The sequence below is a fragment of the Mobula birostris genome, chromosome 23 (genome assembly GCF_030028105.1).
Source record: "Mobula birostris isolate sMobBir1 chromosome 23, sMobBir1.hap1, whole genome shotgun sequence".
NCBI lineage: Eukaryota > Metazoa > Chordata > Chondrichthyes > Myliobatiformes > Myliobatidae > Mobula > Mobula birostris.
In genome coordinates, this window is record NC_092392.1 from 30,640,906 (window position 1) to 30,664,952 (window position 24,047).

Sequence of the window (24,047 nt, forward strand, 5' to 3'; positions counted from 1 at the left end):
GTTGTTATTTGAGATAATGTAGTATCATCAGCAAATTGCAAAAGACGACAAACTGGAAATACAAAAAGAAAACAAAATAATTCTTCCTCAGATCTCCTGTAATCTAATCGCGTACTCCAGATCTATGCCCTCTAGTGTGAGACCTCTACTATGGGGGGTGCGGGGTGTGGTCGTGTTAATGATAGAAATTTGGGAAAGGAGTTTAATGAGTGTTTTCCCTAATGCACAGTTCATTATTGAGTAGTTAGGTCCATTTATATACAAGTAACATTAAAGGAAGCCGCAATAGTCTTTGCTTATTGTTAATGCTTGTGTGAGATACTGAGTTCAAAAATGCTCTTTTTTTTGTGATTTATTTTTTATTGAATTTCATCATCAAACAAACATTTCCATAAGATGTATTTCAGATACTGTACATATATATCATCATATTTGTCACAAATCTCCACATAATATTTATCTGAGGTATACACTTATAGAAAGGAGAGGAAAAATACCGGTAAAAGTCTTGTTTTTCTAATAAGTGTTTCTCTTTGAGCATTTCAAAACTGAACAGTGTTTCTTCTTTCATTATATTGCAAATGGCTGTTATTCCTTTAGCTGTCCAGTTCCTTAAATCTAGCATCCAGCTTATTCGGTGTAAAATCCAAGTTATATGTGCACCATTTAAGAAATGCAGTGTCTTTCTCTAGTTTATATTCTTTTATAATAGTTTTCCTTATTTTGAGTCCATTTCACCCATGGGTTGTCAATATTATTTATGTAACTTTGTAGGTTGTTATCAGCCAAAATTGCTTGTATGGGGATGGAAAGTATCCTCTCCTCAATGTTTTTCCATTGAGTGTCATATGATGGGTTGCACCAGCATATCACCAGCTCTCAACTGTGCTGCAAAATAATAATCTCTAAGAGAAGGTAGGACCCATCTCCCCTTTTCCTTGGCTAATTGCAAATTTTTGAGACAAACTCTAGGCCATTTACCTTGCCGTATATATCCTGATAGCATCTTGTTCCATTCGTTGAATTGATTTTGGTTAATCTCTATTGGTAGGGTCTGAAAGAGATATAGTAGTCTTGGCAGTATATTCATTTTAATGATTCATTCCTTGAACTGAGACCAAGAAAAGGAATTAGGTTTTATCTTGTTATATCTTCCTTAATTTTTTTATATATAGGCTGATAATTACATTCTGATAATTTTGCCAAATCTTTTGGCATAATGATGCCCAAATATTTGACAGAATCTGTTTGCCATGCCCAAGGATATCTACTTTCAATTTCTCTTGGTGGGCTATAGTTATATGAAAGTAGTTGGGTTTTATCTGTGTTGATCTTGTGTCCTGATAATTGGCCATATTGTTCAAAGGATTGCATCAATTTAGGTAAAGAGTATGTTGGTTGCCCTAGATAGATCACAATGTCATCTGCGTAACAGGCCAATTTATGCTCTGTCTCTTGAATAGTAATTCCCCTGATATCTTCATTTTGTTTGATGTATTGAGCTAATGGTTCCAGATATAATGCGAAGAGTAGCGGTGACCATGCACAACCCTGTCTTGTGCCCCTTTCTAGGGTAAAACTATTAAATAAATATCCATTAATTTTAATCCCAGCAGAATGTTTGTCGTATAGTGCCTGTATAGTTTTAATAATTGTGTCATGTAGACCAAATCTATGTAAAACTCTATAAAGAAAATTCCAATTAACCGAATCAGATGCCTTTCCAGCATCCGTGCTTATCACTATTGCTTCAATTTCATTTTCTTTATATGATCCACAATGTGAAGTATCCTTCATATATTGTCTTGTGTTTGGCATTGTTGTATAATACCTGCCTGATCACTATGTATCAGTGTGGGTGGAAACTCTTCTAATCGTTTAGCCATGATGGTGGTAAATATTCTATAATCCACATTAAGAATAGATATTGGTCTAAATGACCCACATTCCATTTCATCCTTGCCTTTCGATATAGTGGAGATTATCGCCTCCTTCCAGCTGGGTAGCATTTGCGCCTTTCTTGGGGCCCAGTTCAGTGTGGGGAGTAGTACAGGAATTAACTCGCTTCTAAACTCCTTATACCACTCTGCCTTATATCCATCTGATCCTGGTGACTTGCTTAATTTAAGCCGACTAATTGTAGGTTTTAGTTCAGCTTCAGTTATGTCAGCAGTCACCGTTCTGTTTTGTTCTTTGCTTCAAGTGGGTAACTCTAAAGAATTCAGGAAGGTGTCAACACAAGGAATTCTGCAGATGCTGGAAATTCAAGCAACACACGTCAAAGTTGCTGGTGAACACAGCAGGCCAGGCAGCATCTGCAGGAAGAGGTACAGTCGACGTTTCGGGCCGAGACCCTTCGTCAGGACTAACTGAAAGAAGAGCTAGTAAGAGATTTGAAAGTGGGAGGGAGAGATCCGAAATGATAGGAGAAGACAGGAGGGGGAGGGATGGAGCCAAGAGCTGGACAGTTGATTGGCAAAAGGGGTATGAGAGGATCATGGGACAGGAGGCCCAGGGAGAAAGAAAAGGGGGAGGGGGGGAGAAAACCCAGAGGATGGACAAGGGGTATAGTGAGAGGGACAGAGGGAGAAAAAGGAGAGAGAGAAAAAGAATGCATGTATATAAATAAATAAATAATGGATGGGGTACGAGGGGGAGGTGGGGCATTAGCGGATGTTTGAGAAGTCGATGTTCATGCCATCAGGTTGGAGGCTACCCAGACGGAATATAAGGTGTGAATATACACATTTTAATTCCACGTCCCATTCTCATTCTGATATGTCTATCCACAGCCTCCTGTACTGTCAAGATGAAGCCACACTCAGGTTGGAGAAACAGCACCTTGTATTCCATCTGGGCAGCCTCCAACCTGATGGCATGAACATTGACTTCTCAAACTTCCGCTAATGCCCCACCTCCCCCTCGTACCCCATCCATTATTTATCTATATGCACACATTCTTTTTCTCTCTCTCTCTCCTTTTTCTCCCTCTGTCCCTCTCACTGTACCCCTTGCCCATCCTCTGGGTTCCCCCCCTTCCCCCTTTTCTTTCTCCCTGGGCTTCCCGTCCCATGATCCTCTCATATCCCTTTTGCCAAGCAACTGTCCAGCTCTTGGCTCCATCCCTCCCCCTCCTGTCTTCTCCTATCATTTTGGATTTCTGCCTCCCCCCTCCCACTTTCAAATCTCTTAATAGCTCTTCTTTCAGTTAGTCCTGACGAAGGGTCTTGGCCTGAAACGTCAACTGTACCTCTTCCTAGAGATGCTGCCTGGCCTGCTGCGTTCACCAGCAACTTTGATGTGTGTTGCAAGAAGGTGTCAATTTAGGTTATGCTTCCCCCTGGAACTTTGGAATATAGAGTTTTGTAAAACATTTCAAAAGCTTCTTGAATTTCACTTGGCTTATTTTTTGTCACTTTTGTTCTTGGATCCCCAATTCTATGAATTGTATTTTCTGCTGCTTTTTTTTTTTTCAGTTTCTGTGCTAGTATTTTCATAGATTTAGATCCACTTTCATAGTGTCTCTGTTTCAGAAACATTACATTTTTTCTAATTTGTGTAGCCAATTCATTCCTAATTTTTAAAATTTCCTCAGTGTATCCTGTGCCAAACTCAATTTGTGTTTTTTTTCCCTAGTTCCTTAAACTTATTTTGTAATTCCTCTAATGTTTTATTCCTTAATTTTTTCTTATATGAAGATATCGTTATAATTTTCCCTCCTAAGACAGCCTTCAGAGTATCCCATAGAATGGGAGGTGAAACCTCTCAATTATCATTGAATTCTAAGTAAAGACCAATTTCTTTTTCAATTTGTTCCTTAAAATGGGGATCATTGAGTAGACTTGAATTTAGTTTCCAAATAGTATTCTTTGGTTGTAGGTCAAAATCAACAGGTAAATATATAGGTGCATGGTCACTTACATCTTTTGTCCCAATTCCACAGGTGATTATTTTGTCTCTATCTTTTCCAAATGTTATGAAATAGTGTGTTCTTGTATATACGGAATGGGGGGCAAAATAACGAGTGTAATCCCTTCTGTCGGGGAAAGGGTCCCTCCATATATCAATTAGACGAACATCCTCAAAAAGTGTTAACTTTCTTATGTAAGGACTTCTGTTTCATGAGTTTTTCTGTTGGAAGAGTCTAACTTTGGTTGTAATTGTAAATTTAAGTCTCCCACACATATCAAAAGATCTTCTGTTTTTGTTACCATAATATTAGTAATTTTCTGGAAGAAACTAATATCACTTCCTGGGGGTGCGTATATATTCAATAAAGTAACTGGATTTCCATCTATATTCCCCCTTACCAGAATATATCTGCCCTCCTTATCTCCCATTTTGAACACTTGTTAAAAATTTAGCTTGCTTGAGATGAGAATAGCAACTCCCCTTCTATGTCCTGATTTATATGAGGAGAAAAACAAATTAGTGAAACCCATTCTCTTTAATTTTCCATGCTCATTATCACTTGTGAGTTTCCTGTAAATATACTACATGGGCTTGTTTTTTTTCAAATTTTTGATAGAATTTTACTACACTTGACTGGATTCAACAGCCCTTTGACATTAAAAGGAATGAATTTTACTTTGTCCTTAGCTATGTGTATTTATCTGTTAGTATGTCATTGAAATTTGCAGAATATAACTTAATCGATCTACTCCCTGAACAAAAAAGAGCCAAGAAACACGAATAATTTTTTTAAAAAAAGGTAATGAAGCTGTGGTTCCAAGGCTGGGGTCTCTAGATGACCCTGGGTTGAGCTAGAAGAAATGTCTAGCCGTGGGGGATAGCCCCTTCTGCCTGTGGGCTGAGGGCCCCCACTGCAGTACCTATAAAAGTAAAAAAAAAAATCTATGTCCATTACACAGAAATTATTTCCCTGTGTATTCCTCCCATGTATATATTCTCATTTAGGTGGGGAAAAAGAATGAATGAATTTTTAAAAATTGAGTAATATAAAATCTACATTATAATATGTATTTCTCGAGATGGGTATATCACCATCTATTTTTGCTTCCGTTTAGTTTATCAGTACTTTTAAGGTTAGCCAAACCTTATGACTCTCCTGGAGGAGGTGAGGGCTGCCCTCGGAGAACTCACCGTCTTTTCCTAATATCCTTCTCTCGTCCTGCTCCTGTCCCCTGCTTTCTCGGTTCTCTTACTATTTCCCAAGCAGATTGGGATAACTGCTGAGCCAAACTTTCCCTTGGTTTGACCATGCTAATGGGCAATCCTCTGTTCTTCATGTCTGTAGGTGCCTCTTCCACCATCTGATATAGTCGTATCCCTTCTTGGTAAAATGCCCTCAATTCAGCCGGGTGTGGGGTTTGGAATTTAATCTTTCCTTGCTTTAATATTCCTTTTGCTTCGGAATATACCTTCTGTTTCTGTAGGACCGCCAGGGGGTAATCATGATTGAAGTATATTAACTTCCTGTTCCAAAAAATCCTCTTCTTACCACAGGCCCTTCGTAGAATCTCCGCCTTGCTCTTGAATCAAAGGAATTTAAGTACTATTGAATGGGGCTTACTTTCTCGCTCTCCAGGAGGCCACGGGACGAGCGAACGATGTGCCCTCTCAATTTCAATCTCCATAGTCGAGGAAATCTCCAATGCTTCCTGCAGCAGCTTTTCTACAAGGTCTATCATCGACAATCCTTCTGCTCCTTCAGGAACATTATAAATCCTGATATATTTCCGTCGAGATCTTTCCTCCTGGTCAAGCAATTTACTTTCCTGTTGATTTAATATTTTTATCGTCTTTCTTAGTACCTGTTCCATGTTTTGCACGCGATCTTCCACCTTCTCAATTCGAGTCTCTGCCACCGCTATTTTCTGATTGACGTTGGCGAGCCCTGACTTTATATCATTGAGTTGCTATTTTATATCTTTTTGGACTTCCCTTATCTCTTCCAGAATCTTTATCATATTTGCAGCTTTGCCTGCACAAGGCCCAGCGTCAGCTTCGCCGCCACGCTCACGTGTAGGAAAGCCGTGCGCTGCACCTCTCTCTTCCATAGGCTCCGCAGTGATGCTTTTTTATCTCCATTCTTTTTCCCCATTCTTGTCCCCCGTATCAATTCAGATATTTTCGAAAGATTTTATATTTGATGGATTAATGGGGCAAAATATGCGTTTTTCCAGAGGAGCTATTGACTTAAGTTACCATTCTGAATGATGACATCACTGGAACCCGCTCATTTATTTTTAATCTTATTTTAGCTTAATTTCTTGCAATTTGTGAATAATTGTTTCATCTCTCTGCTGAGGCAATATACTAATCAAATGTGCCATTGCAATTGGGATGAAACCTTTGTTAATTACCAATTATTGCAAATCTGTCTTCCTAGTTATTTGGGTCCTTTCTGGCTATCCTTGATGAACCGCTTAAAAAATTTTTTTGCTACCTGCCTCTCCATTATCCCGGCAGTATATTCTAGTACCCCACCATGCTGCATTTGTAAATGAAGCTGTCCTACTCATCTCGATTGTACTTCTTCCTCATCTTAAATACATGTCCTCTGGTATTAGACATTTCTATCCTGCGAGAAAGGTACTGGGTGTGTAGATCATCATGTCTTGCATGATTTTACAAACTTTCAAATCTCCTCCACTGCTCCAGAGAAAACAGCCCCGGCGTGACCAATATCTCCTCATAACATTTGTCCTCCAAGCCAGGCAAAATCCAGGTAAATCTCTACACCTTCTCAAAGTCTGCACATCCTTCCCATAATGAGGTGTTTAGAATTGAATGTAATGTAGCCTAACCGGAGTTTTATAAAGCTGTAACATAGCTTCAAGCTCAAGTCTTAACTAATGAAGGCAAGCATGCCATTCTTTTTCTGCACCACCCTTTCAGCCTTTGCAACCTCTTTTAGGGAGCTGTGTACCTGGGCCCCAAGATCCTTCAGTTAATCAACATTGTTAGGAGTCCTACCATTAACTGTACTTTCCCATTACACTTGATCTTCTACAGTGCAGCACCTCATACTTAACTGGATTAAACTCCATCTGCAACTTCTCTACTTGTATTGGCAACCGATCAGTATCCTGTTGTATACATTTGTAATCTATGCTTTTCACAACACCACCAGTCTGTCATCTGCAAACTTGTTCATCTGCCCTTCCATATTTTCATCTAAATCAGCAAAGGTCTCAGTACAGATCCCTGTGGAACACCATGAGTCGCAAAACTCCATCCATATATGATCCATCCACCACTACCCTCTGATTTTTATGGATAAGCCAGTTTTGGATTCATTTAGCCAAGTCACTGTGTGTTTTAATTTTCTGGATGAGCCTATGAAGTGGAACCTTTTCAAATGCCTTACTGTTTTGTTTACCCTTACGAAAGCATTAGCTTACTACTATGAATTGAATCCTATTTGCTATGTTTTGCTCAACCAGAATTGGAGGTAATCTTTGGCAAGGATACTTATGCTAAATTCCAACCATCTTCTTGAATGTCTTCTGTTCTTTCAAGTTGCTGTTTCTAGCCAGTGTATGCTGAATCATTTGACAGGCTGGTAAAATTGGCCTTGCTGTTTTCATATACTTTTTCACTTTCATTTTTTAATACCTATTAAGTATAGTCAATGTTGTAATTAGGTATTTTCTTGCTGTAAGCCTTGTCAGTCCATTGCCTCAGGCTATGTCCAGGAGTGCCTCCTTTCATTCATTAAAAAAAGTATTCTATTGATTTCATGTTTTTTAAACCTTGTGTCGTATGTACAGTTAATGTCATTTACCCCAGTCAGAGCATGACACAATGCATGTTTGAGAAGAAAGTACTTTGATTTTAAGGAACAATGTATATTGTTCCATCACAGTTGATTGAAGTTGATAAAAGAAATAAAGGTGAGAAATATTTGTGTTCTTTTAATGTATCCAAGTCATAGCTATGTAAATGTTTGTTGTAGGTTTCTATCAAAAATGTATAAATAAATGATAAATTTGTGGAATTATCTTTTAAGATAACTTGGTCTTTAATTTTTCTTTATTCTTTAGTGACATTGCTTGTAGGCAAAAAGACATTGCCTTATGGTTACGAATCACAACTCGCCTTACTATTGTCTTTCTGATGTCTGTTAATGGCTCTTGTATATTTTGAGTTTGTTTAATATAAAAGATGCCAAAGAGAAAGTTTATAAATACTTATTTCTATTTATTTTCTTACTCGCTCTTTCCTTTATCCTTTGATTTTCTTGTTTGTTTGAAACCAGGGTTTGGTGGCACACTGATACTTGTTAAGGAGTTAGAGCATGTACTCCCTTAACTATACCAATGATAATGATTGTCATGTTCTTTGGGATAGCTGTAATGTGGGACAGAAATAATTTTTTTGTATTGGAAAGCTAAGTATTTGCCTGCCTTGGTGCTTTGAAATGTCAGAGATTATCTTGCATTCCAACACCCACTGGCTGCTGTTGTAAATAAATCCTTTGGTATATGTTTAATTGACTTCTAAAATGGATTCTGGCATCTGCTTCTACTATCAAGTGGCATAATCCAAGTTCTAATAACTCCTGAATAAATTTCTTAATTCTAGCAGTACTCTCTCCAATTAGCTGAAGTACTCCATTCCTCTTTGAATCGTGGGTAGTGTACATTGTAATATTTCCAAGGCAGCAATGCCTACTTTCAGAAACTGTAGCGTCCTTAATAACTTGCAGTATGTACTCTAGCCCATCTTGTGTGTCAAGGTGCATTATAACTTTACCCTCTGTCCTCCCACCCTGCTTCTTTGTTCAGACTAATTTTTAATGCACTTCTGTCATTTCAACTAGCCTTGCCACCTTACAAGAACTATGAATATGCATATCCTGTCACCATTGTTGCTCCCAAATATATACTGCTGAAATGTGCTGTCATTGAATTGTATCTGATCTCTTTACCAGCTGAATTTTGAAAACCACATCTATTCGCACTATTTACTGCCTGCTTATGAACAAGATAACTATAGACTTCAGTAGGACCTAGCGAAAAGCTTATTTACATAATTTTCCTTCAATAAAGCCACTTTGTACAGCACATCAGTAGATGTGAACTTCGCACTATTCAGGACGTTTACAAAGACAGGTGTGTAAAAAGTGCCCGGAGGGTCGTTGGGGACCTGAGTCACCCCAACCACAAACTGTTCCAGCTGCTACCATCCGGGAAACAGTACCGCAGTGTTAAAGCCGGGACCAACAGGCTCCGGGACAGCTTCTTCCACCAGGCCATCAGACTGCTTAATTCATGCTTCCAATACTGTATTTCTAGGTTATATTGACTATCCTGTTGTATATAATTATAAATTACAAAAATTGCACATTTAGATGGAGACGTCACATGATATTTACTTGTATATTTGAAGGATGTAAGTAATAAAGTCAATTCAAATTCAATTCAAAGCTGACTTTTAAAACTAGAATATAAGAGTTAGAGTAGGCCATTCAGCCTACCCCCTTACTCTAAATGTATCCTGAAGTCACATGGTGTGTTGGATTTTGTTATTCAAGAGCTCAAGCCATCAGATAACGTTGAACCTCTATAAAACTTTGTTTAGACAACACTTGGAGTATTGTATTGTGTTCTGTTCTGTTCTGGTCACCTCATTATAAGGAGGATGCGGAAGCTTTAAAGAATGTAGAGGTGATTTACCAGGTTGCTATCTCGATACATTTGGGTCATTTAGGAGCCTCTTAGATAGGCACACAGATGAAAGGAAAATGGAGGGCTGTGAGGGGAGGGGGAAGATTGATCTTGGAGTAGGTTAAAAGGTTGGCACAATGTTGTGGGCTGAAGGGCCTGTATGGTGCTCTGTTCTATGTTTTCTATATTATATAGTATGGTATACCCAATGTTCCTGGAGTCAGCGCTTTTCAGGTTTGTTTAAGAACCTGATGGCAGTGGAAAAGAAGCTGTTGGTTGAACTTAGAGGTGTGGGTCTTCAGCGTCCTGTACCTTCTGTTAGCAGCGATAGAAGAAGGCATGGACTAGATACTGGGGATCAGTCCTGTGAGACATTGCCTCTTGTATGTGACCTCAGTAGTGGAGAATACTCTCATAACAAAGACTACTATGCAGTTTGACCTCTTCATCACTTCTTGTGCCAACTTGCTGGCTTTCAGCAGCTTGTGTATGAGCACTAATGTTTATTTGAATATTAGTGTTATACTGTCTCTTGCCATTTAACAAATACTCTGCTCTTTTCTGACTTTTCACCCACTTGATTTGTCAACTTCAATGACAAGTTTTACATTCTCCTCTCTACTTGCCATCCCAAACTAATTAATAATGTCAACAAGCTTGTAATTTTGTGTACTCCAAAAATTGAAATGGACCACATACACAGATCCACTTCATCTATTCTATACCATCTCAAAAGACTTAAGTTGGTCAAACATGGTATTCCTTGCATAAACATACTGACTCTGTTCATTTGCTGTTGTTTTTCCAGTACTGTTATTACATTCTTCATAATAGCTTCCAGCATTTTCATTTAGTGTATTTTTTAAGTACAATAAATCTAGTTTTTTGCTGTGACTTTATCTTTTTAAATTGCAGTGTTTGCTGTTCTTGTGAAAGTTAAGGCTTTATAAGGCAAAGGTCAGAATGCACTTAGAGTATTGTGAGCAGTTATGGGCCCCTTATCTAAGTTGGCATTGAAGAGGGTCCAGAGGAGGTGCTCTTTTTCCTTAATATTTCAGATTTGTGATGCAACCTGATTTTCTTTGAAGTTTCTGTTGTACTTTGCTTCAACCCTCTTTTGAGAATTTTTCGTATTAATATACATTTGTTAATGTTTTCAGGTATCGGGATGGATACATGCGTTATTCCTTTAAGACATGGTGGTCTTTCTCTGGTTCAGACAACTGATTATTTTTATCCTATTGTTGACGATCCGTATATGATGGTAAGAGTACTTTAATATGCTTGTAAAATAACAGTAAAAGAATTTGTATAACTTATTGGACGATGCAAATTGATACTGTTTTTATGTAGATGGTGTTTTAATAAAATCCAAAGCCATATATTATTTAGATGACTTGTGCTTTTGCTTCAAGGTTTTCAATGCCCTAATTATGAACAGTTCTGTTGCACTGCTGTGCCCTTCAGAAGTTGGCCAATTCAAGCAACAGCGACCAACATTGAGGGCTCCCACTTGGAGTACATCTGTAACCTGTCTGGCCTCGGTACTGCTTCTAAGTGGTGGTCAGCTGAGGGAGGGTGATTTCTTTGTCCTCTTCTGATTTGTTGCCATGAGACTAAGCAGAATCCTGCCTGGGCCAATTCAACTCTAAACTAATGTGCAGTCACTAGGGATGGTGGTGGAGGGATTGGCATGTTATCTGAAAGATGTGGTTCTGTTTCTGGCTGTGCGCAGGTGTTTGGCTGCCTGCTCTGAGAACAACTTTCCAAAACTTTCTGTTAGCTGGGTTAAGTTGGCTGTGCTTGTGCTTAGAGCCCAATTCCTTAGTTTCAGCTAGTTTATTCTTGAGCTTCATTAAAAGGTTTTAGTACAGTTGAGTGACTTTCTAAGTTATTTTGGAAGCATTTAAAGCTCAGGATGTTGCCAAGCATGTAAGTAAGGCAGGTGAGATAGCAGATTTTCCTTTCAGAAAGATGTTATAACAATCCCATGGCTTTACAGTTGCCATTATTGATCCATTTGATTTAATATTCCAGTAACTGAACCTCATGCTGTGACTAACTGCAGACTTTCCTGCTACTCTTCATTGTTAGTGTTCTTTGAACTAAGGTGCATTAATTAAAAATGTTGCTGCTTTTAGTGGAGAGAGAGAGAGTGCATTATTACAAACAATGTGGTAGTGATTTACTGTTCAGGCTTTAATTAGGTTTCAATCTGAAAGTTGCAATTTCTTATCTTTCTAAAAATTGGGCTTTGGTTGATTATAGATCAGACCCTAAAGGTTCTTTGTCCTGCTTTCAGAGCTTGGAAATTGACTACTTATAGAAGGCTGTAGTTCAAAGTCTCTCTCCCACTCCCAAACAGTGAGTAAAGGGCTTCTGTTTCCATTAGCTGAAGAGCCCAGATTGAGAGGTCATTGTGTTGGGATAGATGCAGTCAACCATTTGTGAAAGGAAGGAGATGTTTCTTTAGAATCCCTGCCTCGGTGTTGCAGACACACTTGTAGAGTGTGTTCAAGACTGAGGTTAACAGATCATTTGAATTTCAAGACCTGGGAAATGGGCAGAAAAAAATGAATGTGTGGCACAGTATCAGCCACTATCTTGTTTGGCAGAGCAGGCTCAAGGGGTCAAATAGCTTGTTATTTCTTGACTTCATTTTTATAGTAGGTGATTTTTCTCTTTGTTTGGGGGTTCTGTTTTAGATTGAAATTAGTCTTTAATGACTACTTTTTTCTGATTTCCAAACATTACATGTACATATTCTGCCTATATAAGAATTGCTAATTACAGTTGTGCTAAAATATGCAACTGGTTGAAGAATTTATATTGGTGTACAATTTATTATAAAAGCAAAGTGATTATCACTTAAATGATGTGGAATGCTTGCAGCTCTTTTTTTGTTGACAAAAATATTGTTCTAGGGTTTCTATAACTGCTCTTGCTTGTCCTCTCTTTCTACTACACCCCTCAAGCAGAAATCTAGGTCCTTTAAGGAAGCTGCATATTTAGAAAGTGAACACAAATTGCTTAACTGCCTGTAGTGTACTCAATGTTTTCTCCTGTAGTGGTTTGAATTTGTACCTTCCTGCGAGAAGCCAGCTCCCAAGGCTCGGTAACTACCTTTTGAACTGACAGGCTCAAACAGAAGGCATAGAATCAATTATGTAAGTGTACTGGGAGATTGTGTGCAAACAGATTTGTAACGATGTTTGTGCCAAACAAATTGCATTTGTGGGTTTGGTATTTATGGGCACTGGCAGAGCAGGGGTCCTGGGGTCCTGGTTTTGTGGGAGATATCAGATTCAGATGTCTAGTGTTCTCTTAACTTTGTAGGGGCTTCATGGCAACTGAAATCTGGGTTTGTCCCAATGCAGAACATTGATCATGTCACCAATACAATGGTACACAGAAAATGTAGTCTAAATATTATTATGGTGGCCTTGGAAACTACAGCCCATTGTGAGGTTATGGAGGCCATGCTGTTGCCTGAACTGTACAAACTTAGTTCTGTTCTGACTTCAGAGTTTTGTTCATTCTCTTCACTATTTTCCTTCAATATTCAAAAAAAAAGTTAGGTTATTAATTGATTTTTTTCCCCCTTTGGTATTAAAATATTGGAGCAGGAACAAGTGCACTTGTAATGTAGGAGAAATTAGTGACAGTTCAGATGTAGCAAAAAGACTAGTGCTCTCTTGTCCAACTCTAAATGGTAATAAGATTCAGAAAGGAAACTTTGTGGACATGGAAGAGAGTACATTGTATGTCTACAGGGAACTAAGATGAGGAAATTAGACTAATGAGATTGCTTTACTTGGAGCTGTCGTAGGCTATAGTTGGCTGTGCTTCCTGTGCTATTTGTTATTATAGCAGGTTTTTGGCTTATTGACTCCTTAGAGATGTACAGGTATGTCAAGAAGATGTGTTTGAAGGTTCGAGAAGTTTTCCCCGAAGAGTTGCAAAATTTATTTCTCTCCTACAGCTTTGTGCTTGTTTCCTTGTGTTCCTTCTGTCAAAGCTGAGTAACCCACACAGTAACTGAATTGTGAAAGTGAAATCAATTCTTTGTAGCTTTGGGGCATTTACACACTGATTCTTTCCAAGTTGTAAATATTTCCCACCCACATTTGGATGAACCTAATGGGACAGAGTTGTTTCAGATGCCTGTTCTTGTTGCCTATCATGTATACAGTTAATTGTTTTCAAATGAAACCATCCCAACACTGGAGCTTCTTCTTTAGAGGACCTTGTATGAATTGTTTATTTTGTAGTATTTGAATTCATTCCTTTGAAAGGTACATGATCATATTGAACTGTGCAGTTCTTTTAATGCTTGTATGTTTGTAATGTGCAGTCCATTACAATTTCCTTGCAACATGTGAAAAATTAATGACAAAACTGTTCATCAAGAGTCTGAGGCCTTAACAAACATTGAACTAGAATTTGAACACGACTGACAAATTCATTTTAGGTATGCATATACATTAATTCCAATTAGAATTTGCATTAATATGCATTATAATATTTGGGTATTTTACTCGTTTTGAGATTTGAGCTACCTTCATAATTTTTTCTTGTGGATGATTCCTTTAATTTCACTTTGCCTGTTTTCTGATCTTTGATATTTTCTTCTGTCCCCTCATCCTTTTTGCAGGGTCGTATTGCTTGTGCCAATGTCTTAAGTGATCTTTATGCCATGGGTGTCACAGAGTGTGACAACATGTTGATGCTGCTTGGAGTCAGCAATAAAATGACAGATAAGGTAAGCCTGAACATTAACACACACATCCAAGTAATCTGAATAACATGCGTTTGTTAATGTGGGAATGCTCCACCCATTTCTAATGCCAGTACAATTGTAGATTTTCTATTAATGTTTTTTCTTTTGAATAGCTTCTTCAAAGTGTCATGGGCATACAGTAATGTTCAAAAGTCCTAGGCACATGTAAAAAAAAATCTGCTATTAGGTTGTTCCAAGCATCTTGAAGTACTTGGCACAGCTCTTCTGCAGACTTTGGCTGTCTTGTTTGCTTTTTGCTCTCGCTCATGCTCGCTCTCGTGCTCGCTGTCTCTCCAGGTGATCCCAGACAGCCTCAATTATGTTGAGATCAGGGCTCTGTGGGGGCCATACCATCTGTTGTAGAACTCTTTGTTTTTCATTTTGCTGAAGATTATGACCTTGACTGTGTGTTTGGATCATCACCCTACTGCAGAATGAAGTTGGGACTGATCAGAGACTTCCCATGATGGATGAGAATCTGCTTGTACTTCTCAGCATTGAGGATTCCATAATTCTGACCAGATCACCAACTCCATTGGCAGAAATACAGTCCCAAACAAGCAGGGAACCTCATCATGCTTCATTGTTGGCTGCAGACACTCATCCATGTAGCTCTCTCCAGCTTTTTTTATGGATAAACTGCCTCCTGTTTGGGCCAAAAGTTTCAAATTTTGACTCATCAGTGCAGAGCACTTGCTGCCATTGTTAGCATCCCACCTGTTTTTGTGCTTAGATGGGTCTCTTAGTTTTGTTTCCACTTCGGAGGAATGGCCTTTTGACAGCAACTCTTCCATGGAGGCCACTTCTGACAAGATATCTCTGGACTGTAGAGGGGTGTACTTGGGCTTCTCTGAGTTCAGAGATGATAGTAATGCTGGACTTCTGATGTAGAAGGGATGTCAGTTTGATGTATGTCTCATCTGCTGCACTCAGTTTCCGTGGCTGCCCACTCATTTTCTGGTCTGTTTCCTTGTGCTTCTTCAGCGCTTGGACAGCACATCTTGAAACTCGTGTCTAGGGTGAAATTTCTGCTTGGGAGAGACCTTGCTGATGCAGAATGGCCACCTTGTCTTGTTGCCCTGCTCACTCTTGCCATGCTGATTTGAAGGTTAAACTGTTACATCTGCCATACGCTCATCTTTTAGTTTGGTTGTCCTTCACCCAGTTTGATTCCTCTACGTAAATCGGTTTCAGTTAATCAGTTCAGTTCATTCCTGTTATTGATCATTAGTACCTGTTGGTTATCTTTGTTTAATCATGCACTGGGCTATTACTTAGTATGTTACTTTCTTTAATGAAATACAAAAATTACTTTAATGTTTAATTTTTTGGAAAATGAAGTGTTTGGAAATCTAAAATTTGCTTTTTCTACTGACATGCTAATGCAAAAGACAATAAATGTCTAAAACAAAATTTATTTGTGTGTGTGTATGTGTATGTATGTGTCACTTTTAAGTATAATCAGTGCCGGATTATCGAAGGAACCGGATTACAGGTAGTCGGATTAATGATTTGCTTGCTTTATAGGTATTCAACAAACTGCAACTTCCTATTTAAATAGGAACCACTTATTTACTTACACACAGACACACACACAAACCCCCCCCCCCCCCCCCCAGCATGCCTAAGACTTTTGGATGGTACTGTAGCTTTGCTAATCTACCAAAGAATTCTATGGAATACAACAAAGAAAATAACTATTCTTACATTTGCGTACAATAATTCCTACCACTGTCTGTAAGGAGTTTTTACATTTTTCTCATGGCAGCATGGGTTTCCTCTGGGTACTCCAGTTTCCTTCAACAGTCCAAAGATGTACTGGTTAATTGGTCATTGTAAATTGTCTTATGATTAAGTTGGGGTTAAATAGGTGGTTCCTGGGAGGTGTGGGTGGAGGGGCCAGAAGGCCCTATTCCATGCTGTATCTCAAAAATTAAAAATTCTGGGAAGTTGCAGTTTGTTGAATGTCTGTAAAGCAAGCAAATCACTAATCCGACTACCGGTAATCCGGTTCCTTCGATAATCTGGCACTGATTATGCTTAATGTGATCCTTCTGTAATTTGGCTTTTTCACTAATCCGACACTCCTCAGCTCCCAATGGTACTGGATTAGTGAAGGTCGACCTGTACTTCTCTCAGCAGTTGGAAATGTGGATCACTTCCCACATCTACATCCTTGGGCAAGGTAGACTGATGAAATTCTCCCATGACCTTCAGTGTGCTTGCACAGCCTTTTGTTCAAGAAAAAGGTTATCTGTAGATCAAAACCATGAATCTGGCACTAAAATGGGGTGTATTTGGCAATGTGACCTCTGACCTTGCACATCCTTGGATCCTGATTACCTACCGCAGCCATCTTGCAAGCTAACATCAGTGCTGTCTCCACAAAGTGTTCCAAAATCACTGGAAGGATAAATAAAATGATTCTCCTTTCCTTCTTTCCTCACCCAGAGTACCAGTCCCAGTACTTGACATCTTAATCACACTCACTTATGTTCAGCAGTCATGCTTCTTGAAACACATAATTTAAAATGTTAAAGGAGGAGATTCCTGGATGAACAGAGGGGGGGAAAAAACAGATATATGCTCATAACCTGCTTGGAAAATATGCAACATTGCCACTGACTTTTGGGATTCCCTGGCTTATAAGTGCTCAAAATGAAAGAACGTGGGATTGAGAGCCTTGCGTCCTGTTTAATGGGTACACAAGTAATCCGGTGTAAATGTTAGGTCTGCAGCACTTCACAAGCTCTCCACCTACTTGCCTTATCAAGAATTTCCTACCAAATGTATGAAAGAGAGCAATTTCCATGTTAGCCTCAGTAGCCACCTAAAAACTCAGCAGTGGATTGGAAGCAAGTCATCTTTGAATACGTGAAACTGCGGAAGATCATTTTCCCAGTATTTTCTGTTTATATAAACTGTGTTTTGTTGAGTTCTTGCACCATAAAATGTGATACCACAATTAAGGCATATTGGATCCAAGGAGATGTGGTAGATAAAATTCAAAATTAGCTTAACCGGAGAAGGCACTGCCCAGAAGAAAGCAATGGCAAACCACTTCTGTAGAAAAATTTACCAGAACAGTCATGGTCATAGAAAGGGCATAATTGCCCACGTCATATGACACAGCACAAAACGAATGATATAGAGAGGGGTGTATTTCTACTGAAGGTTGATGACCAGTGGTGTTCTGCATGGACCAGTGGATTGATTAGTTTTAGGTGCCACAAAAATGTTGCAGTTGTGGATAGTGAGGGAAAGTAGTTAAAGGATTCAGCAGACGTAGGCCAGATGGAAATGTAGGCAGAGAAGTGGTGGATGGTGTCTAATCCCAACAAGTGTGCAATGTTGAGCTTTTTGGAGGGTCAGATTTAAAAGGCTAGTGTACAGTAAATGGCTGAACTCTTGATAAATGGAGAATGAATTTAGTCATGTCTATTACTCTCTGAAAGTGGCAGCACAAGCAGAGGGGGTGCTAAAGAAAGTGAAAGGCATACTTCATCAGTTGGGATGTTGACTCTAAAAGTTGGAAAGTCATGTTGCAACTGCATAAAATTTTAGTTGGACCACATTTAAGCTGCACTTATCAGGTACATGAACTGATAGGGAATGGAGGAATATTGAATCTATTCAGGCAAGTGGAAATAGTTTGGATTGGGATTGTGGATGGCACATGGAATGAAGGGCTTGTTTCTGTGCTATACTGTTCTGTGTTCTATGTACTCTGTCAATTCAGATAGTACAGTGTCACTTTCACGTCGGAAAACACTTGCATGTGATTGAAGTGGTAGGAAAGTACCATTAAAGTTGGTAGAGCAGTCCAGCAATTACCTGACTCTGAGTATGAAATTACAGTGTACTGTTCATAGGTCAAGTAGAGACGGAGAATTTTCCCAAACAAGGCTACTGATTCCAGGTCTCCTTGTACTCACCTAAGCATATTTTGGTCAGCACACAGCAAGTTTATTTGGATGCAGGTGATGTCGGGTTCAAATTCAGTCCACGTGGAAAATCAACTTGCTACAATGATAGAAATGCTTGTCTACTCTATAGACAATTATATATAATTGTCTATAGAGTATGTTGCTATTTTTTTTTGGCTAAGAGTGAAACTTCAGCACAGTACAGGTCAGTAGTAGTAGTCACATAAGTAGAAAGAGGGATGAGCTCCTGCAAAGTAAATTTTGGAAGTTGGGCAGAATGTTCAAAAGGAATTGGTTGAGATGGGCACAGTTGCAACATTGAAGGCATTTGGATAGGTACTGTACATTGGAGAGGAAAGGCCTAGAGGGTTATGGCCTCAGATTGGGACCTGGGACGTAGCAGGGCGGTTGCTGTGGTCACATAGACCAGCTGGGCCAAAGGATAATGTCAGGATTACCCCTCTGTATCATGTGCCAGTGGGGGTAGCAATAAAAGGATAAGACTGGTTAATATGTGACTAACTTGATGGTGCTGAAAAGAGGACTTCAGGTAGTTGGACTATAGGACACATGAGTGGAGTTAGGCTGTTCCGCCCATCGAGTCTCCTCCATCATTCCATCATGGCTGATTTATTATTATCCCTCTCAATCCCGTTCTCCTACCTTCTCCCCATAACATTTGATGCCCTGACTGACTAGGAACCTATCAGCCTCTGCTTTAATGACTTTTGACTTCTCCTCCACTTCTGGTGTCACTTCTGGAATAGGCAGGACCTATCGTTGAAGGCAGGCAAATGGCTTTGTCTCTATGGACTTTAATTAAGATATTTGGCAAGGTCCCTCATGGTTGGCTGGTCTAGGGATTGTAGATACATGGGATCCAAGGTGTGTTGGCTGGCCAGATCCAAAGTTGGTGGTTGATTGGAGTTAGAGTGTATATGTGGAACCACAGGGATTGGTGCTGGGACCCTTGATATTAATGACCCTTGTATTTTTATTTATTCATGGCTTGGATATGAAGTAGATGCTATGAAAGTTAGTTTTGGTGAGGTAATGAGGGAGATTGGCTAAAGCTACAGCAGGACATAGATCAGATGGAATTTAATTCCAACAAGTGGCAGTGCATTTTGTGAAGTCAGGTAATGTAGGGAATGTGCAGTAAATACTCGTTAAGGAATGCTGATCAACACAGAGACCTTTGTTCTCTTCCATCGTTCTCTAAAGCAGTGGTCCCCAACCTCCGGGCCGCGGACTGATACATTGTTGCGAAGAATGCAGTGGTGCAGCGGTAGTCGGAACACACCCAGCACACACCTTTAAGAAAAAAACCGTAATAAACAAGTATTTCAGCTTTTTTCTTAAAGATGTGCTGGGTGCGTTCCAACTACCGCTGCACCACTGCATTCTTCGGGGCAGTGTATCGGTCCGCGGCCCGGAGGTTGGGGACCACTGTTCTAAGGGTAGATGAGCTGAAGGGCCCATTGATGTGTTTTACAACTCAGTGAATCTATGACTGTGAATGCAATGCTGGAAATAAAATGACTTGAACAGTTAATTTAGATAATCCTAGCATGGACCCTTGTAGGTTGCATACAGTTTGTTACTTTCCATTTGCACAACAAGGAAGATCATGGTTATTTGGTATTTTCATTGAAGGTTAATCAACTAATGAAGCCCTTTTAAAATCTTAAGACCCATCAAGTTCAGGCAGAATAAAACAATTGAAAACAGCTGTTTTCAATTAGTTGGATTGTCAGAATCAATGAATACACATTGGGCAACAGTAGGAGCTGTTTGAGATTATTTGATTCATGTGTTGTAATGAGAGGTTATCCTACCTCTGATTTTGATAGTCAGCTACTGGTTCCATGTTCTGAACTGGTAATAAACATTTTGTATGTCCTGAAAGATTGTTTCAAGAAATAGTAGTGTGTTTGACATTTTAAAATTTGTAAAGTGTCTTGCATTTGATGCGTTTTAAGCAGTAATCCAATGGCTTTCATTCTGGATGAGTTTGAATTCTTTCACAGCATGATGTGAAATTGAATAACATCTGATAATTATTAGGGTAGCCTCCAGAGAGTGATAAAAACTGTCAGTGGTGTCTTCTCAGCTGGTTCAATATTACCTTGCAGAGCTGGGAACTTGACACCCGGCCGAGTGTGATATGCAGTTGACTTCAGTCTGACATTGAATGGTAAAACATATTATTATCCTGAGGGACTATTGCACGCTGCATGCCAGTGTTGCTCATATTGTTAGTATGTATCACATAGTTATGTAGTGAAATTTATAAGATAACTAGTGCACTTAATTTTAACAGAAACTATCTTATGAAGATATTCAAATAATTTTTGTCTGTTTTGTGCATAGGAGCGGGACAAAGTAATGCCACTAATAATACAGGGTTTTAAAGATGCGGCAGATGAAGCAGGGACATCAGTTACTGGTGGGCAAACGGTACTAAACCCTTGGATCATTTTAGGAGGTGTGGCCACTACAGTCTGTCAACCGAATGAATTCATCATGTAAGTGTATTCCTTTATTTAATGATTGCAACATCCGTTTAAGATGGCGCTGCTGAACAAATGTGGCAGCTCACTGGTATGGTAGTAAGGCAAGAAATTCGGCTTAAAACATCACTAAAAACACGTTTTTTGAGGTAAATTGTGTTTAAATTATCGTCGCAAGCAATGGCAAGGTGAGTTTGGGGGCGGTGGGGTGTGAGCCGGGTTGGTGTGTTGCAGAATCAATGCAGATGGAGTGAGCCATTGGGGGAGAAGTCAGGGTAGTGGAGTTCTGAACCTGTACAACTGGCCTGAGTGTGAGGTTGGATCGCTCTGGGTGCCAAGAGGAGAATCTGGTGTAGATGAGTTCTGATGCCTGTACAACTAGCCTGGGTGCAAGGTTGAATTGCTCTGGATGCTGAGCTGATTTGAAGAGTGGGTTCAGGCTGGGTGGTGGAATCTGGGCCTGGAGCAAGTCCTGGGCAATGTGGTCTAGGCTCTGAGCCCTTCGCAGCAGCTAGGTCCTAGCGCGAGGCACAATCTGCTGTTTAGACAATTTAAACACCAGTGCAGTTTGGAGGTAAGAGCTGATCTTGCTTGCTGTCCGTGGTGTTCACTGCTCTCTCCAGGGCACTGGAGCATTTTGCTGTTCTGTTCTGTTTGGTCAATTTAAATTCCGGCCTAGATGGACTGGAAAAAAAACAGTGCCAGGATCTGAGGCGAGAACCAATTTTGCTAGCTGTGTGTGATGGTCCTCTCTCCATAGTGCTGAGGCTATGAAGACTGCCCCGGCTGCTGTGCTTCATATCCACTATTATGATAAACTGATAGGCGAGGCTTTGGGTCTACTCTGGGCTGTTCCAGGGCTCAGATCTGAGGACTAAATTTGGTTTGAAAATTAGCTTGCCTCAATTGTTTGCATGATTTGTGTTTTATTTTCCCTTTCTTTTCTGCATTGGGTGTTTGTTTTTATTCCTTAATTGGGTTGTTTCAGGATTTTTGCTTTGTAGGGAAACAAATCTCAAGGTTGTATATACATTCTTTGACTTGACTTGTAAAACTCTGACCATATAGTGGATAAGGGAAAGCATTTTATGCTGGGTGGAAAAGTTTATGCTCTTGAAGTAACTTTTTAACTTAATCCCTAATTTGTGGTTGGCTACATCCTTAAAATAACAGACCAGTTCAATGAATTTGCAGTGAAACCATATGAGTTGGTATTTTCACTCCAGACTTATTTACTAATTTATGCAACTCATAACCCAGAACATACTTTTCAGTTATTTCAAGTGGCTTTACTTCAAATCAGATTCAGACAATTCATCATTGTAGAAATTTCCCAAAAAATTCACTAGATATTTTGCATTATCATACCTTTATACCTATTGAATCTACAAAAATCACTTGTGACGATAATAGTACTTGGCATTGTGGATGAAACCCCATGGCGGTACTTTCCGCCTTGAGTATTGTTTACTCAAAATGCAATCCCTTTTATTAATAAGAGAAGAAAATTTTGATTTGACTAAAATTCACATTTTACCGATCCAGAGTCAGTTTGGGAGACTGTGAATATTGAATAGTAGATGGACCACTGAATTGAAGGTGATTTGGCAATTTTAATTTGCTAGCGTTACTTGTTTAATTGTATATGTATTTATGTGTGTGTTTATAGAAGTATAGGGCATAGAATTTTTCAGATGTACTGAATTTAATCCTTTGGAAACTTTGGTGTTGTCAGATTGAATATTTGAGGTACATAATATTGCATTGATTTTTTTTTTGACAGTGATCAACAGAAAAAGACTCGTGTCTAAGTGGAAACAGATTTCTTCAATTACAAATATAAAACAAAATAATTGATTGCTTAAGTATTCACCCTCCACCCCCCCCCCTTAATATGACACACTAAATCATCACTTGTGCAGCCAGTTGGTTTCAGAAATAACTTAGTTTAGTTAAATTCAGATCTGTTCTTGAGGACCTGTCTGCAGTCAAGGTGTTTCAATTTATTGTAGTAAAAATACGCCTGTATCTGAAAGGTCCACCTATTGGTGAGGTGTATCCTGGCAAAAACTATACCATGAAGACAAAAGAATACTCCAAGCAACTCCACGAAAAAGTTATTGAAAAGCACAAGTCAGGAGATGGATACAAGAAAATTTCCAAGTCACCAAATATCCCTTGGAATACATTTATGTCAAACATCAAGAAATAGAAGGAAAGTGGCACAGCTGTAATTCTGCCTAGAGCAGGCTGTCCTCAAAAACTGAGTGATTGTGCAAGAAGGGGACCAGTGAGGGAGGTCACCAAGAGACTCATGACAACTCTGGAGGAGTTACAAGCTTCAGTGGCTGAGCTGGGAGAGACTGCATATAACAACTGTTGCCCAGGTATTTCACCTATGGCAGCTTTATGGGAGAGCGGCAAAGAGAAAGTCGCTGCTGGAAAAAAAACACCTCATCTGAAATCGGGGCTAGAATTTACCTGGAAGTTCTATGGTCTGATGAAACCAAAATTGGGCTCTTTGGCCATCAGACTAAACAACTTTTTTTTTGCGTAATCCAAACACTGCATGTCATGAAAATGCACCATCCCTACCATGAAGCATGGTGGTGGCTGTATATGCTGTAGAGATGTATTGATTGCAGCAGGCTGAATGCAGCCAAATACAGGGAAATCCTGGAGGAAAACCTGATGCAGACTCCAAGAGAACTGCGATTTGGGAGAAGATTTGTTTTCCAGCAAGACAATGACCCCAAACATAAAGCCAAAGCTACACAGGAATGGCTTTAAAAACAACAAACTTAATGTCCTGGAGTAGAATCCTGGAGTAGCAACATCAGATTTCAGACTTCAATCCAATTGAGAATTTGTGGCTGGATTTGAAAAGGGCTGTTCACTCACGATTTCCATGCAATCTGACAGAGCTTGAGCAGTTTTGTAAAGAATGGGGGGAAAACTTGCAGATGTGCAAAGCAGAGACCTATCCACACAGACTCAAGGCTGTAGTTGCTGCCAAAGGTGCATCAACTAAATACAGACTTGAAGAAGGTGAAAACTTGTGCATTCAATTATTTTGTGTTTTATATTTGTAATTAATTTAAATCACTTTGTGGAGATCTGTTTTTGCTTTGCCATGAAAGAGGCTTTTTCTATTGATAGGTGTGAGAAAGGCCAAGTTAAATCCGCTGTGATT

The 24,047-nt window shown here is 39.3% G+C and overlaps 1 protein-coding gene across 3 annotated transcripts in view; it reads left to right on the forward strand.

Annotated features, from left to right (window-relative positions):
- Positions 1-24,047, forward strand: part of sephs1 (selenophosphate synthetase 1) — a 74,129-nt gene that overhangs the window by 20,692 nt on the left and 29,390 nt on the right. For all 3 annotated transcript variants that reach the window (XM_072241262.1, XM_072241261.1, XM_072241263.1), the window contains 3 exons: positions 10,796-10,899; positions 14,290-14,397; positions 20,715-20,869. In XM_072241262.1, coding sequence (XP_072097363.1) covers positions 10,796-10,899; positions 14,290-14,397; positions 20,715-20,869 — 367 coding nt within the window. The remainder of the gene's footprint in view (positions 1-10,795; positions 10,900-14,289; positions 14,398-20,714; positions 20,870-24,047) is intronic.